Source organism: Eleginops maclovinus, chromosome 6, assembly GCF_036324505.1.
Source record: "Eleginops maclovinus isolate JMC-PN-2008 ecotype Puerto Natales chromosome 6, JC_Emac_rtc_rv5, whole genome shotgun sequence".
NCBI lineage: Eukaryota > Metazoa > Chordata > Actinopteri > Perciformes > Eleginopidae > Eleginops > Eleginops maclovinus.
In genome coordinates this window covers 17,942,039-17,957,321 of record NC_086354.1, presented here as the reverse complement: position 1 = coordinate 17,957,321, position 15,283 = coordinate 17,942,039, and the positions used below count along the sequence as shown (strand labels likewise).

The following is a 15,283-nucleotide window of genomic DNA, read 5'->3' as shown; positions in this document are numbered from 1 at the left end:
GCTGTCCAATAATGCAACCTGTACAAATAACAACCTTTTATAGAATTGCCTTTCCTTATTGAATAACATAAGTATTGCACCATCGAGAGTATCCTGATTGGCTGCATCACCGCCTGGTATGGCAGTTGCACCGCCCTCAACCGTCAGACTCTACAGAGGGTGGTGAAAACTGCTCAGCACATCACCAGGACGGAGCTGCCATCCATGGAGGACCTCTACACCCAGCGGTGTAGGAAGAAGGCCGGTAGGATATTAAAGGACCCCCATCACCCCAGCAACAATCTGTTCTGTCTGCTGCCGACGGTACCGCAGCATCCGGACCAAGACCACCAGACTCAGGGACAGTTTTATACCACAGGCTATGCTGAACTCCTGAGCTCTGTGAATGTCTACTCACATCTGTTTATAGTACACACATATATATATATATATTATACACATCTGCCATTCATATCTGTTTATAGTACATATATATATATATATATATATATATATGCTTGCTTTTGTGACATTAAAAACTCTTTAGCAACTTCGAACTCAGCGTCAATTATAGTCGATTGTGACAGATCGAGAATATGCTTCACAGCTGGTAGGAGGGGCATCAATGACCGCTAGGGGGAACACGGCCCTCGAATGCCCCCCCTTAGCGCCGGCACTGCATATCTGCCATATACATCTGTTATACATAATGTATGCATCTGTCCATACCTCCTCATTCAACAGTGTAACGAATTTAAATACTCTCAATGTATTCCACATATGTATATATTTCACATCCTTAAATCTTTATTGTTGTTATTGTAAATATTCTTCTCTTTTTGCACTATTTTATTTATCTTATTTGCACCATGTATGTTGAGTTGTTGGAGGAGCATGGGACATAAGATTTTCATTGCCAACATATACGTTGTATATGCTGTGCAGACCAATACAACCTTGAAACCTTGAAACCTATTAGATGGACTGACCTATAAATGTTATCTGACATTAACACAAAAGGGCTGCAGTCCGTTTGTGTGAACAGTCAACCTGTTATTCCACCTCTACCTCGGACGCAAAGTGCCCTTATTTGTTTAAAATACAATGAAACGTGAACCAGCACCAATGCAAATAAAAAAACATCAGTCTGTACAGGAGTGCTGCTTTTTTAATGACAAGTCACAAAACACAACATATTATTACACGTTTCTGTACAGCAAAAATATAGTGTTTACAATTGTAGTTAAAAAATGAAAAACTATTATAAAAGCAGAATATTGTTAAATTATTACATTTCGGTAAAATTGGTAAACTAATCATTTCAGGGCAATTTCCATTCAAACAATGAAATAAAAGTCAGGGAGTCCTTCTTTGTGTTGCTTAATACTTCAAGCATTGTCTATTTGTTCCCCTGTGGCTCTAAACACTGTCCTCATCATATTCCCATCAGCACTATACTGAAATATGCAAGTAGAGCTGATAGGTGAAAATACAAAAAACTAAATGACTGTCAAAAGTGAAATTAAATATTAAATGTACAATACAGTACATATTTGTGATAGCAGATCATTAAGGTATAATGACAGCTGTCAGCCTGCATCTGGATTTTGTCAGCCTGGATCTGGATTTTGTCAGCCTGGATCTGGATTTCGTCAGTCTAGATCTGGATTTTGAATGCTTAAGTCCACTTAAAGTTCTACTTCCTCCTGGGGTGGCTTCGTCGCTGAAGGTGTCTTGGTCTGGATCCTGTGGAGAGTTTTGAGCCTGAGAAGATACAACGCAGATTATTATTTTGCAGCACCCTGAGGTGACAGTAAGATTCATAAATCACAGCATGAATTTGTCCCTGGCCTAGATCGGTGCCCTGTAGTAGCAACCAATCATATTTAGATACATTTTTCAAGCAAGAGGCTATGTAATATTTATTTATATAACCTGAAATGATAAAATGTATAATATACAGGGTTTTCTTTCTTAAGATTCTTAATTCAAAGATGTAAATATCTACAACTTTTCAAATGACTGGGTAAATTCTGTGGGTACTTTTCACTTTTGATGTTACCTTTTTCTGTGTATAAGGTTGTAATTCTACTTAAGTAAAATAAACGGAATGTGTTTCTTTCTTTCTGTCACTTACATTAAACATTTGTTACATATTTGGTTTGCATGTGTAAACTGGGATCTGCAAACTGATGCCTAATGCCAAAATAGATTTCATAATTTATAATGGCTGTATTTACCAAATGGTGAGAAGGCAAATGTGGGCGCAGCAGATCCTGGATAGAGGAAAGGATTCAGAGGGTTCACAGGACTTTGGTCGAGGCCCGGTGCCGGCATCACTGTGAGCACAAAAGAAGATATGCTGTTACTGAGTTGTGGCTGTCAAAACTGTGAGAATCTGCAGCACTGTCATCTCTTTCCTTAAGCTGATTCAGCAAACGTTACTATAAACAAACAAGATGAGTAAGGAGTTTTTAGAATCTAAAGCACAAACAAACAGGAATTACGCTGCTTTCAACAGGTTGAAATACTGCACAACGTAAAGAAAATATGCATTATGAGATAACATATTGCAAACAACAACACTTATTATATTAGAATATTGTTTGTACTTCACAGCTTCCATGGAGTGTTTTAAGATCTTTAAAAACAAGGACGAGCACAAAGAGTTTCATTGACTCACCTAGTGCTGCTTCCATTTGTACAGCTGCCTCTACATCACTGGGCTGTGTGTCTAGCGGTACAGCAGGATTTTGAGGACTTACAATCACTATATCTCTCACTACAGAAAGAGAAAACAACGTCACCAGGGTTGATGGAATCATTTGAGTCAGATAAATCAGACAGATCTTTGATGATGAACCTCTGCATCTACCTTTCTCGTAGATGCAGACAAATCCTCCCTGGCAGACTTCCTGCAGCAGCCCTTTAAAATCAGACACGGCCATCATCACAGGGCCGAAGGTGAGGTTGGGGTCAATGGTGACCGAAGGCAAATCTGACAGCACAGGTGGAGCGTGGAGAGACTGACAACTCTGGAAACCCGCAGACAAAGAGTTTGAGTTTCCTGGATTATTAACTTAAGTACACTTAAGTAGCTACCGCACACTTTTTGAAAGCAGGCAAACGTCCTTTTGTTACCTGAAGGAAATGGACGTGGTCCTCGGTTTGGGAGAGTTTCTCCAGTTCAGCCTCATTCTTCTTCAGCTCAGCGTTCTCCTTCTGGATCTTCTCCAGCAGCTGCTCCGCCTGACTGGCGGCCGTCTTTTCCTGCTCTTTGATCAGCTCTCTCACCTCAAAACGCTTTAGCTCCATGGCCCGGATCAGTTCAGTGAAGACAGCGTCACTCTCCTCAGCTGCTGCCCGAGCACAGCGCTACAGGGGGAGACATAAAGACACATATACTGTAGAAGGCATCGTCTAAAATGTCAAATTACTACATTTTTACATCACTGTGAGGCAAGACATGTTTAAGTGATGTGCTGTATTAACATATCAGACCAAACTAACTGTAAGTACTTACATTGAGAGAGAAAATAGCTTGTCTGATCTCCTGAATTCCCCTTTCCCTTTGAAGGATTTTCAGCTGAGAGCTCTGCTTCATGTCACCAAGCTCCCTCTGAGGAAAGATATTAGGGGAAAATGGCTGATTAAAATAGGATTTGATTTAAGTGGAGAACAGATAGAGCATTTAAAACCAAGTTTAAGATGTATGGAACATGGTTATAAATATATAACGAAAAAAGGTGATTTCATACTTTTTGTTTAATCAGGTCACATTATACAAAATCTAAAATTGCAACTTTTTTTGGGCAAAAACTTTTTCACTGCTTTTACAGACTATTAAGAACAGGCAATTTTCCTGCTTTTTATTAGTCCCCACCACATAAGTGGAAAATGTACACAAAAAAGTAGTTTTAAAGAGTTGAGGCTATAACATTTCAGCTAACATTTTTAATGCCATTTGTTTTCTTTAACGTTTCTTTAACTAATGTTTGTTGAGTTTGTACATTGTGTTTGTCGATACATATATTAAAATGTTAATTCCTGGAAAAAGAGACCAGTATTGAATAGGCCAAAACAATGTGAATTTGTAAAAACAGAAACGAAAAGACTTTTCCCCTGATTTACACCAGGCAGATCACATCAGACCAGGCAAATATTAAACATAGAGGCACTACACTGTCACTGATCACCGGCATTGAATCAATCACATGACCTGATTAAATGAATGACCTGCTTCTGTTGTATCTCGGTCTCAGCCAGCACCGTGTCGTGGCCCTTGTGTTCGTCTGTCAGACACAGGTAACAGATGCACTGCTTGTCGGTGCGGCAGTACACCTCCAGCAGCTTGTCGTGGCGGCCACAGATCGTCTCCTGGAGCTTTTTGGAGGCCGAAACCAGCTTGTGTTTCTTGAAAGCAGCCGAGTCGTAGTGGGGCTGCAGGTGGAGGTCACAGTAGGAGGCCAAACACACCAGACAAGACTTCACTGCTTTGTTTTTCCTGCCTGTGCACACGTCACACTCCACGTCGCCCGCCTCAGCGAAACTATGATTCCCAGGTGTCGTCGTGGTGGTTGTGGTGGTGGTGGTATCTTGTAGCCCAGTCTTTTTGAATTTCTCCACCACGTCGGCCAACATGGTGTTCCTAGCGAGCACCGGCCTCGGGTTGAAGTTGTGCCTACATTGAGGGCAGACGAAGACCCCCAAGTAGTCGTCCTGGTCCCAGTAGTTCTGTATACAGATTGAGCAGTAGCTGTGTCCGCAGGGGATGGTCACCGGGTCCCGCAACACGTCAAGACATATCGAGCAGTTAAACTGGTCCTTATCCAGCACTACTCCGGCCATCGTCGAAAAACGCTGACGTTGTAGTAGAAAATGAGCGATAACACAGGAATCTGACAGACAGCTGCTTCTTTGTTTACAGGAAGTGAAAGAGGGACGAAGCGTGGTCACATACACGTCACCGGAAATGGCAGCGGGGAATTTAATCTTTAAAAAACGGATTTACAAAGAATATTTAAAAAACAAGAAATGTGCTCATATTTTTTTACAAGGGTTTTTCTTCATTTTTACTTATTCCATATTTTTTTTCTAGATCTATCATGCAAATGTTAAGTGTGAACCAGTATACATGTTATTGAGTGTCAGTGTAACAGGCTGCAGGATTATCGAAAAAACACATCTTTCAAATAATGTACGTTTTTTTTTTGTATTAACATGGCTTTATCCTGTCCTATTAAACTCTGTAAACAACTTTCCTATTCCTTTTTAATTCACTAATTATTTTTCAAACACTTCTGAAAGCTGCAGTAAAGAAATAATGCTTAACTTTCTACTTTATACTGTGAACTCAATCTTGATTGATATGGTAAAAACTAAAGAATGTAATGTTAACTTGTAGCTGGTAATGTAGAAACATTAATTTCAAGTACTGGAAACCTGGAAGTAAAGTTTATGTTTGCTTCAGTTACTTCCCAGCATGGTGTATACATGGAGAACTATATGAAAGCAATAAATAAATGTAGGAAAAGGATGTAAGAACAGGTCTTATCATTTTAATCATCTGTAAATGTTAGCATAAGTTGCCAAATAAATCAGGTTGTGCACTAAAATTACACTATTTCCCTCTGTAAAGTCCTACATTTGAAAATGTTAAGTAATAGTAAAATATTTAAAAAGTGTTATACATTACCCTACATAAATACATGTACACATTCCACTACTGCCGAAATCCATGCACTTCACCCTGAAATAAGTGTATTGTTATCAATTTAATGTAAAAGGAATGCCTCAGGGGACCGAAATTCAGATTGACCAACATTGATCAACTGTTTAAATTCTTCCAACACAGAAACGTCAGACTTCCACAAAAGGTTAACATGTTTGTTTGTTTGTTTTTTAATCCTCGAAAGGCAGTGTAGGGTAAACACCTGCCTCTTTATGACTTCCATAAGCACCTACTTTACATACTGACTCTACTGGTCCAAGACACATATCTATTTGCGTTATTGAGATGTAAATACTAAGTGAGGTACAAATACTGGTCTTCAATGCAGGACCGCAGACCACAGTAGATTAATTACTTATTGATGAATAACAACCACTTAAAAAGGCAAGCGAAGTCACTAAAATATTGTTTCCAATGCATTTTTTAATTTAAAATGTCTTAAAATAATTGACAAAACACAATAAATAAACTGTGGTACATTGACCCAATTCGATATATCATAAATAATATAGGTGGAAAATAAAAGTTCAATGAATATCTTCAAACTTAAATAAATCAAGCAGGATTTCCAGTGTATCAACAACATGAATAGCAGGTTAGACATACATCTTTGAAAAATATGTTTCCTCTTTATACAGAACAATACATTACTTTGGTCACAAAATAAAGCTTACTTTCAATAAAGTAAAGGTTCCCAATTTTAAAAGGCCAAGCGAGCATTACCCTAACATCTGTATTTCTTGTGTGTTTCCGGTTTTTCCATTAGCATTTGTTTTTTATGCCTGCTTATTTTTATTTAAGCAAGTTCCCCCAATTCTTTTTCCAATTCCAATTAAGAACCCACCCTTGAAATGCATGTATCATACAGTCAGTAAAATAACCCCGCTGTACTGATTAAAATTATCCTTCAAAGTAAAATATTGCCTTTCAGATTGTTGTCCACTCCCTGTTGTGCAAAGTGCTAATGGAAAGATTCAAAACTAATTGTCAGTACAAGTTCATAATGTCCATTCAAGTATTTCATCACATCTATGTTTTTTTTGTAAAAAGGTATAATTCTCTGCAATTGTAACTGTAAACTACTGCTAATCAAGAAAAAACAGGCACAAAATAAATCCTCTAGTTGTTTTGAAACATGCATTTATGTCAGTGGAAGATTAAATTTAGTTCTACATGCTTATCTGAAGTTAGATAACCTTTGCTAAAATGAGAATGAAGATGTGTCAAGCCAGTCTAAAAGCTGCAATAAATAAAGCTACTTCTTTTCTGAGAGAACTTTCAATATCGTCCCAATGCATATAGTGCATTTTAAAACATGGAATACCTTACAGTTCAAGTTTTTATGAGTTCGGATTTTCTGGTCACATCATAGAAAAATAAACAGCAGGAAAGATTGACCCAAAACAGAGATAACTGTAACCGTGTAGGCCAAATAAAATTTCTCTACGATGTGTGTGTGCATGTATGTATGTATGTATATATATGTGCGTGCAATGCAAATTATATGAAGGGCTACACATGATACATGGTGTGGGGCTTCACTTGTTCTTCTCTTCCAGTCCGCTCTCCGCCCTCAGAGCCTGGCTGCTGGCTGTGATGAAGCTGATCCAGTGTTTGAGGTCTTCTGGAAACACTGGGCATTCGATCTACACAGAAACACAAAATTAGTGTAATGCTTAAACCACAATCCAGTGCTAGAGCAATCAGCCAATTGACAGATAATTGTAGGCAACCTTATTATTATTTTTTATTTGGTTTTTAGAGCAAAAGGATCCCCATGGTTACAGACAAACATGTGAAGATGGAGGTTTTTCTTTGTCTTGTGTGACAGTAAACTGAATAGCTTGTGATTTTAGACCGTTGGTTGCATAAAGACTCATTTTAAGGATTTTCCTGGGATTTAGGGTTAGGCTAAAATGATTAGCTGATTATTCTATCAGGCAATGGATGGGAAATGACTGGTTAGTATTTGGGCAGTTTAATTACTTTAATTAAAAAAAAATGCAAATGTTGTTTGAAGAATACACAACTACTTGATATCACCACTTTGGGTTTTTCATGTTTTGATCTCTCAACAAAATGATCAGCACATTTAAATACCAATCAGATGCAACCCTATTACCGTCAAACCAATACGTTCCTCCAGCTCCAGCTATTTCCCACCTTCTTTTTGCAGACAAACTCGATGATGCTCTCCGGGCTGCAGTGCACCACATTCTGCCTGCAGAGCATGATCGCAGAGACGAAGCCATCTTTCTTGGACACAAAGCGCTGCTCCACATAAAACGCCTTCTCATCCCATCCCACTATTTTGGTCCGAATCTCAAAAGCCTCACGGAAGGCCAGGGAGCGCCGGTACCGGATGGTGGAGGCCCCTACCACCATTCTGGCCCCCAGTTTGCGTGAGGCCATGAACAGCCCGTTTCGCATGTAATGGTGGAAGCGAGCAAAGTCACACTCCCTGAGATATCGGGAGTTGTTCATGTGGCCCATGTAGTCCAAATCATGAGGAAGGACCATGCCATCAATACTTTGCTCAGCCAGAAGGTCCCTGATTCTGGGTTGGAACGTTGCCTCGATGAACACATGGACCCCCCGCAGGAAATACCAAACATCCAGAGTGCAGAAGAGCAGGAGGAGGGCACCCAGCACCAGCAGCAACATCTCTCTGGAACAACAGTTCAAATAAGATAAGATTAGCTTTTATTGGTGTAGTTATGATAGGAACATAACAATTAAATAAGAATAGAATAAAGAATAAAATACTATAAATTTCAGCATCTGACTGATTAGGCAAGGCAAGTTTATTTTTATTGCACCTTTCAGCAAAAAGATAATTTAAAGTGCTTTACAAAAATAAAACCCATTAAGAGCATTAAGAAATAGTGCAGCAGAAACACAGGTGTACATCCGACTGACAATACAAAATGAATAATGGAACTTTAAAGATGTATTATAAATATAATATAAAATGATGCAAAAATCTCTAATATAGTAAAAAAAAAAAAGGGACAAATAATAATAATATAGAATCAGGTTTCTGCCATGTTGGTTTTTACATACACAACATTTACGTTGGTGTATAATGTGCAGAACATTTGCATAGTAAAACCAATGAAAATACAAATTAAAGAAAGTACTGCAAAGAAATATAAATATATAACAAAAGAAAAGGCTGATTAAATATGATCAAATAGTAATATGTATAATATATTTGAATTATATTTGAATTTAATTGGTAGTATTATTAGTCAAGGAATCTGATCCAATATGAGGAATTGGATCAGATTAAAAGATAAGATAAGGTAAAATAGAACTGTATTTATCCCCGTGGGATAAACAAATTCTAAAAAAAACAGTGTAATATGGTACAAGAAGAAGAAGGGAAAACATGCTAAACATATGTTACATATCATATAGTATTATAGTAGCAGTTCCAAAGTGTATGATAGCAATTTTCTTCAAGAAATGGTAACAAAAACAGGAGTAATTGGTTTTGTAGATTCACGACCACAGTAAATATTTAATCAGGCTCCTATGACCTCATCAATGTCAGTGCAGATGTGTAGAAAAACTAAGCGGTCAGTGGTTTCCTTTTTAATCTCTGGCTTAATATAAGAGCATAAAATACGGAAGCATCACGTCGCAGTAAGCACAACCTTGAGCTGCGTTCAGATGGATCTGCTGTGACAGCCAAATCTGTTAGCTTAGCTGCTAGCCACCGGCAGTTGATGGCCTTGCAAAATAGAGACCATAACTCTTGACCCGTACGGTTACATTTATTTTAGAAACGTTTTCTCAGTTCTGACATTTAAACATCAAGCACATATATGGTAGACTTGTGTTTTTGTGGCTTTAAAACGTACCGTGCGTCCAGAAGAGAGTGTTACCATCGGATGCGATACAACTTCAAGCAACCCGGCAGAATGAATGAACATGACTTCCGGGTGTGTGACGAAGGCAGAGATGCTGCACAGCTCTTCTTCTCTGAGAATAAACAGCAGCGGGCCTCCTTTAGTGATGAACTACTGCCACCCTCTGTTGTTACTTCAGTCCTGCATTGTCCGCTTTTCTTATACTTTTCTACTCCTGTTCTCTTGTATGGTTGTCTTCAAAAATCACCCTCTACCTTGACCATTTAACTCCATATATATATATACATATTCTTCCCTAGTATTCTGCAATAATATAACAAACACGACTATTACAACACTGTTGTGAAATGTGTAGATTAGTAGAATCTACTTTGAATTTAACTTGTAGATTTTAATAACTTCGATTTTCTTCTATTTTTTTGTGCATGCCCTTTTATCTAATAGTGTTTTATTGTACTTATTTTTTTGTGTCTATCTTCAATTTTGCTTTAACAGTGTACATTTCCCCTCTGTGGGACTGATTCTGAAGTTTTATCTTACTTTCTTCCAACAGGTCTTCTCTCTCTCCAAATGATTCCTCGTCAGACCACAGGAATGTTTTCTTATTTTTTAAACTACACAGGAGAACAAGGACTCACTTCTTCATATTGTATCCGTGTTTACTTTTTTTGGTTAACAATTTTATGGAACATTCATGATTTTTCTTCATCAATTCAATGTCAAGTTGCCCAAGATTTAAACAAAAAAAGTATCACAATATTGGAAACTGCAAATGCAACTGTGGTCCCTCAATTTAGCTATCTCTGGGGAAAAGTGTATTTCTGCCTGGTATTTTCCATTACAGAAAAACAATATAGGCCTAACTTCATGAAGTGCTTTGAGCGGTTAGTCAAAACTTTTATCACCTCCTCCCTCCCTGACTCACTGGACCCCTTGCAGTTTGCCTACAGAGCAAACAGGTCCACGGATGATGCCATCTCCCTCACCCTCCACACTGCCCTCTCCCACCTGGACCAGAGGAACACTTATGTGAGAATGCTGTTCATTGACTACAGTTCAGCATTCAACACTATTGTGCCCTCCAAGCTCATCATTAAGCTCAGGGACCTTGGGCTCAACAGCGCCCTCTGTGACTGGATCATGAGCTTCCTGACGGGCAGATCCCAGGCAGTGCGGATGGGGAACATCACATCCTCCACCTTGACCCTCAACACCGGAGCCCCTCAGGGTTGTGTGCTCAGCCCTCTCCTCTACTCCCTGTTCACGCACGACTGCGTGGCCACACACAGCTCCAACACCATCATCAAGTTTGCTGACGACACGACCGTCATCGGCCTGATCACAGACGGCGACGAGACGGCGTACAGAGAGGAGGTCAGAGCCCTGACATCTTGGTGCCAGGACAACAACCTCCATCTCAACGTCAGCAAAACAAAGGAGCTGATTGTGGACTACAGGAAGAGGCAGAGAGAGGCACACACACCCATCACCATCGACGGGACTCCTGTGGAGAGAGTCAGCAGCTTCAGGTTCCTCGGGGTAAACATCAGTGAGGACCTGACATGGACACATCACACCAGGGTCATATCCAAGACGGCTCGACAGCGGCTCTTCTTCCTCCGCAGGCTGCGGAAGTTCAACATGGACTCCAGGATACTCTGCAACTTCTACAGGTGCACCATCGAGAGTATCCTGACTGGCTGCATCACCGCCTGGTATGGCAGTTGCACCGCCCTCAACCGTAAGACTCTACAGAGGGTGGTGAAAACTGCTCAGCACATCACCAGGACGGAGCTGCCATCCATGGAGGACCTCTACACCCAGCGGTGTAGGAAGAAGGCCGGTAGGATATTAAAGGACCCCCATCACCCCAGCAACAATCTGTTCTTTCTGCTGCCGTCTGGCAGACGGTACCGCAGCATCCGGACCAAGACCACCAGACTCAGAGACAGTTTTATACCACAGGCTATAAGACTACTGAACTCCTGAGCTGTGTGAATGTCTACTCACATCTGTTTATAGTACACACATACATATATATATACAGTATATTATACACATCTGCCATACATATCTGTTTATAGTACACATATCTATATATTGTACATATCTGCCATATACATCTGCTATACATAATATATGCATCTGTCCATACCTCCTCATTCAACAGTGTAAAGTGTTTAAATACTCTCAATGTATTCCAAATATGTATATATTTCACATCCTCAAATCTTTATTGTTGTTACTGTAAATATTCTTCTCTCTTTTTGCACTATTTTATTTATGTTATTTGCACCATGTATGTGGAGTTGTTGGAGGAGCACGCGACATAAGATTTTCATTGCCAACATATACGCTGTATCTGCTGTGCATATGACAAATAAAACCTTGAAACCTTGAAACCTTGAAACCTAACTGATGTGACAGTTGCACTTTCACTATATATACATAATAAAAGCAATACTGTATATCAACAAGACTTCAAAACTAATTTGTTTTATTGCTTTGAAGGTACGTAACAATAAACTTCATACATTCATAATACTTTATTATTAGTGCATGATTTTCAGCTTCTAGACTAAAAAAAACAAACTTGTGTGCTACTGTAGTTCTTTCAGTGTTGACATAGGTAAGTATTTGGGTTGCAAACAAAACTTAATTTTAAATATGAAGGCACAAGTGTGTTTCGGTCAAGTAATTTGAAGCAAGACAAATACATTTATTAACCCTGACTTGTTACATTAGCTGTCTTAACTGACAAAAAGCCAGTGTTAAAGCAGTTTCTCATTTGCTCTTCTCGTCTAGTCCGCTCTCGGCTCTGAGGGCCTGGCTGCTGGCAGAGATGAAATTGACCCAGTGTTGGAGGTCCTCTGGAAATTCAGGGCAGTCCACCTGCAAGAAGCACACCATGAACTCATTGTTTTTCAATATTTAAAAAGGTCTCGAATGTCCATGTGTGTTAAAATCATTAAATTCCTACCTTGCGCTTACACAGGTGCTGCATGATCTTGTCCGGGCTGCTGCGTATGATGCTCTGCTTGCAGTACATGACGGCACACACCAACCCATCTTTAGTGGATACAAATCTCTGCTCCAGGTAAAAAGCTTTGTCATCCCATGTGACAATGCGACTCCTTAGCTCGAAACCCTCCCCTATACACAGAGCCCTGCGGTAGCGGATGGTGGTTGCCCCCACTACCATTGAAGCTTTGAGTGCTCGCAATCCCTTAAACACGCCGTTACGTATGTAGAGGGAGAAGCGGGCAAAGTCACACTCGCGCAGGTAACGAGCATTGTTCATGTGGCACATGTCGATGTCACGAGGGGTGACCCGGCCTGTGAGGGTCTGCTCTGCTGTGATGTCCCGGATTTGAGGCTGGAACCAGGCTCGTAGGATCACAGCAGCGACTCGGAGGAAGTACCATACATCGAGGGTGCAGAAGAGAACCAGTAAGGCGACGAGCAACCACAGCAACCACCACATTGTGCTGGAGAAAAAAGGCAGAGAGGTTAACACTCCAAGGCAAAAGTGAAAAACAAATCTTGATTAATGAATTACACAGTTAACACTCATAGTGATACCCTTCCTGTGACAATGTTACTATCTACTAGTATTATGTCTAATTGTATTGTTTTATTTTTTAGCTTTTGTCAGTTGATGTTGTGTTGCTTTGACTGGCAGTTCCAATGGAAGATTCCTCCAGGGAAAATGCATTTACTTACCTATGATGAGAAAGAGACTCATTTGTCAAAAAATGTGTGTCTGTATTTCTGTCTTGAAAAATAATTACTCCTTTTAATTCGTCTGCAGTGTTCTTGCATAATACATTCTGATGGGCTTATAAATGTCAAAGAGGGTCTCTGTTTCTGTTTGAGACCCACTTGAATTTCACTTGAATTTCCATAAGATGGTAACAGTTAAACTACCGTGATTAATTTGTATAGTAGCCAAAAAGTGTATAACTATCACATTTCTGTATGCAACATGCGTATTTCATTGCATTTTCCTGACGAAATGGAGTACTGTATTATAATGGTTAACCAGCAAAACCAGCATGATTTTTTGTCAGATTAAATGGGTTTAATCAAGTGAGCATTTCCTCTAATGTTGACATGAAACCCCTCGCCCCTCCTGGAGGGAATTTGCGTTTTTATTTACAACGGAACCATTGAGATTCAACAAGACCGTTTCAAACGAGTTTCAGTGTTTCCACTTTTCAGCATAACTGTGAAGTGATTTACCTTAACCGGAGTGTAAACAGGTTCTGCAGGAAAGGCAGCTGCTTGCTCAACCTCTCAAATGTATGATCAGGACAGAGTCAAAGGAAAGATTACCACATTTAAAAAACTGAATAAAAACTAAGTTAACCAACTGAAGTGGTTGTTACCAAGGCCATGTTTTTCCAAATGTAAGATTAGTACATCAAATCATCATTAATAAGACTACTGTTAATAACAAGATCACATTTTCATGCCATTTATGCAGCTCAAAGGGCTTTAAAATACAAACAAATGAAAACGGGGGGGGGAAAGTGTAATAAAAGAATGCAGCTAAAATAAAAATGATCAGATTGGCAGAGAAAGCTTGCCATTTAAAAGATCAACTTTTAAAAAAAGTTTTAAAATGCATTTATATGTAATTTAATCAAATAACAGTACATGAAAAAAAAAAAAAGGTCAAATAAAAATAGCATGTGAAAATATGAATCCTCTTAAAGAGATTTTAGGCTATAAGTGCCATTTGCTAAAAAATAAAAAAAAAAACAGAGCTGAGCTGAACTAAGGAAATCAGTGCCATGGGCGATCTAATTTATGCTAAAGAACTGCATTTATTCTAGTTAATACAGTCTGGTAATAATTCTGTTAGAGGTTTCATTCACAGGAGTCAAAACTGTGCTGTACTTTAAATGTGAGCAAACGTTACTACACATTCTTGCAGGTCTGAAGTACACAACCTGTTGAGGTAAGTTAAGTATCGATAGCTTCCAGTCTATCTTTACAAAGATCGTGAACCAAACAATCAAGCAAAGATATTATAGATTCTAAGAAGAAGTCCAGTTGGACTCACCTGCTGTCAGATTCCTCCTGTTTACACTGAATCTACTCAGATCTGCCGAGTCGACAGCTTTCAATCCATATGATACACATCCATGAACGCATCATGTATATATCACTTCCGTCTACAGCCTTCAAAATAAAAGCTTAACCGGAGACAGTGTGTTCGACGTTAAACCACCCGTAAAATAATGAATAGGATTTATAATTAAAAAAAAATGTTGTATGTCCTAAAAGTACACTTTAATATAGATTGTATGTTTATAATACATTGAATCTAATTCAATAAAATGTCGTTTTACTTGGTTCCCGGACGTGACGTAGCTATAATGAGATGCGGTGATTGGTCTCTATACTATAGATATATATTTTTACTTGTGGTGGAGTTTATAAGAACATAATATGGTACTTTTGATATCATGTTAATAATACACATATGATAATATCATGCAATACAGTAGTTGTCTCTCTCCTTTCTAACTTCAAGGTTTCAAGGTTTTATTGGTCATATGCACAGCATATACAACGTATGTTGTGCATATGAAAATGTTATATCCCATGCTCCTCCAACAACACAACATACATGGTGCAAATAAGATAAATAAAATAGTGCAAAAAGAGAGAAGAATATTTACAATAACAA

The 15,283-nt window shown here is 39.0% G+C and overlaps 3 protein-coding genes across 3 annotated transcripts; all 3 read right to left on the bottom strand.

Annotated features, from left to right (window-relative positions):
- Positions 1-1,129: 1,129 nt before the first annotated feature.
- ftr67 (finTRIM family, member 67) lies at positions 1,130-4,932 on the bottom strand. The gene is made up of 7 exons (XM_063886404.1): positions 4,216-4,932; positions 3,503-3,598; positions 3,121-3,354; positions 2,855-3,014; positions 2,663-2,761; positions 2,220-2,318; positions 1,130-1,743 (listed from the first exon to the last, which is right to left on the bottom strand). The coding sequence occupies exons 1-7, from the start codon at positions 4,825-4,827 to the stop codon at positions 1,676-1,678; spliced, it is 1,368 nt and encodes a 455-aa protein (XP_063742474.1). The 5' UTR covers positions 4,828-4,932; the 3' UTR covers positions 1,130-1,675.
- Positions 4,933-6,113: 1,181 nt separating this feature from the next.
- On the bottom strand, positions 6,114-9,657 carry LOC134866308 (protein THEM6-like). Its single transcript, XM_063886411.1, has 3 exons — positions 9,577-9,657; positions 7,874-8,378; positions 6,114-7,356 (listed from the first exon to the last, which is right to left on the bottom strand). Exons 2-3 carry the CDS (start codon positions 8,372-8,374, stop codon positions 7,249-7,251), a joined length of 609 nt encoding a protein of 202 aa, XP_063742481.1. The 5' UTR covers positions 8,375-8,378; positions 9,577-9,657; the 3' UTR covers positions 6,114-7,248.
- Positions 9,658-12,065: 2,408 nt separating this feature from the next.
- Positions 12,066-14,786, bottom strand: LOC134865580 (protein THEM6-like). Its single transcript, XM_063885201.1, has 3 exons — positions 14,654-14,786; positions 12,566-13,073; positions 12,066-12,477 (listed from the first exon to the last, which is right to left on the bottom strand). The coding sequence occupies exons 2-3, from the start codon at positions 13,067-13,069 to the stop codon at positions 12,370-12,372; spliced, it is 612 nt and encodes a 203-aa protein (XP_063741271.1). The 5' UTR covers positions 13,070-13,073; positions 14,654-14,786; the 3' UTR covers positions 12,066-12,369.
- Between the last annotated feature and the right edge of the window lie 497 nt (positions 14,787-15,283).

Excerpts from the sequence above, each read along its gene's own strand:
- ftr67 (XM_063886404.1), bottom strand. The coding sequence starts at position 4,827 with ATGGCCGGAGTAGTGCTGGATAAGGACCAGTTTAACTGCTCGATATGT. Across the intron at positions 3,355-3,502 it reads AAGCTATTTTCTCTCTCAAT|CGCTGTGCTCGGGCAGCAGC; the intron begins GTAAGTACTTAC and ends CTCCCCCTGTAG. Across the intron at positions 2,762-2,854 it reads TGTCTGCATCTACGAGAAAG|TGAGAGATATAGTGATTGTA; the intron begins GTAGATGCAGAG and ends CTCTTTCTGTAG.
- LOC134866308 (XM_063886411.1), bottom strand. The coding sequence starts at position 8,374 with ATGTTGCTGCTGGTGCTGGGTGCCCTCCTCCTGCTCTTCTGCACTCTG. Across the intron at positions 7,357-7,873 it reads AGTTTGTCTGCAAAAAGAAG|ATCGAATGCCCAGTGTTTCC; the intron begins GTGGGAAATAGC and ends GTTTCTGTGTAG.
- LOC134865580 (XM_063885201.1), bottom strand. The coding sequence starts at position 13,069 with ATGTGGTGGTTGCTGTGGTTGCTCGTCGCCTTACTGGTTCTCTTCTGC. Across the intron at positions 12,478-12,565 it reads AGCACCTGTGTAAGCGCAAG|GTGGACTGCCCTGAATTTCC; the intron begins GTAGGAATTTAA and ends TGCTTCTTGCAG.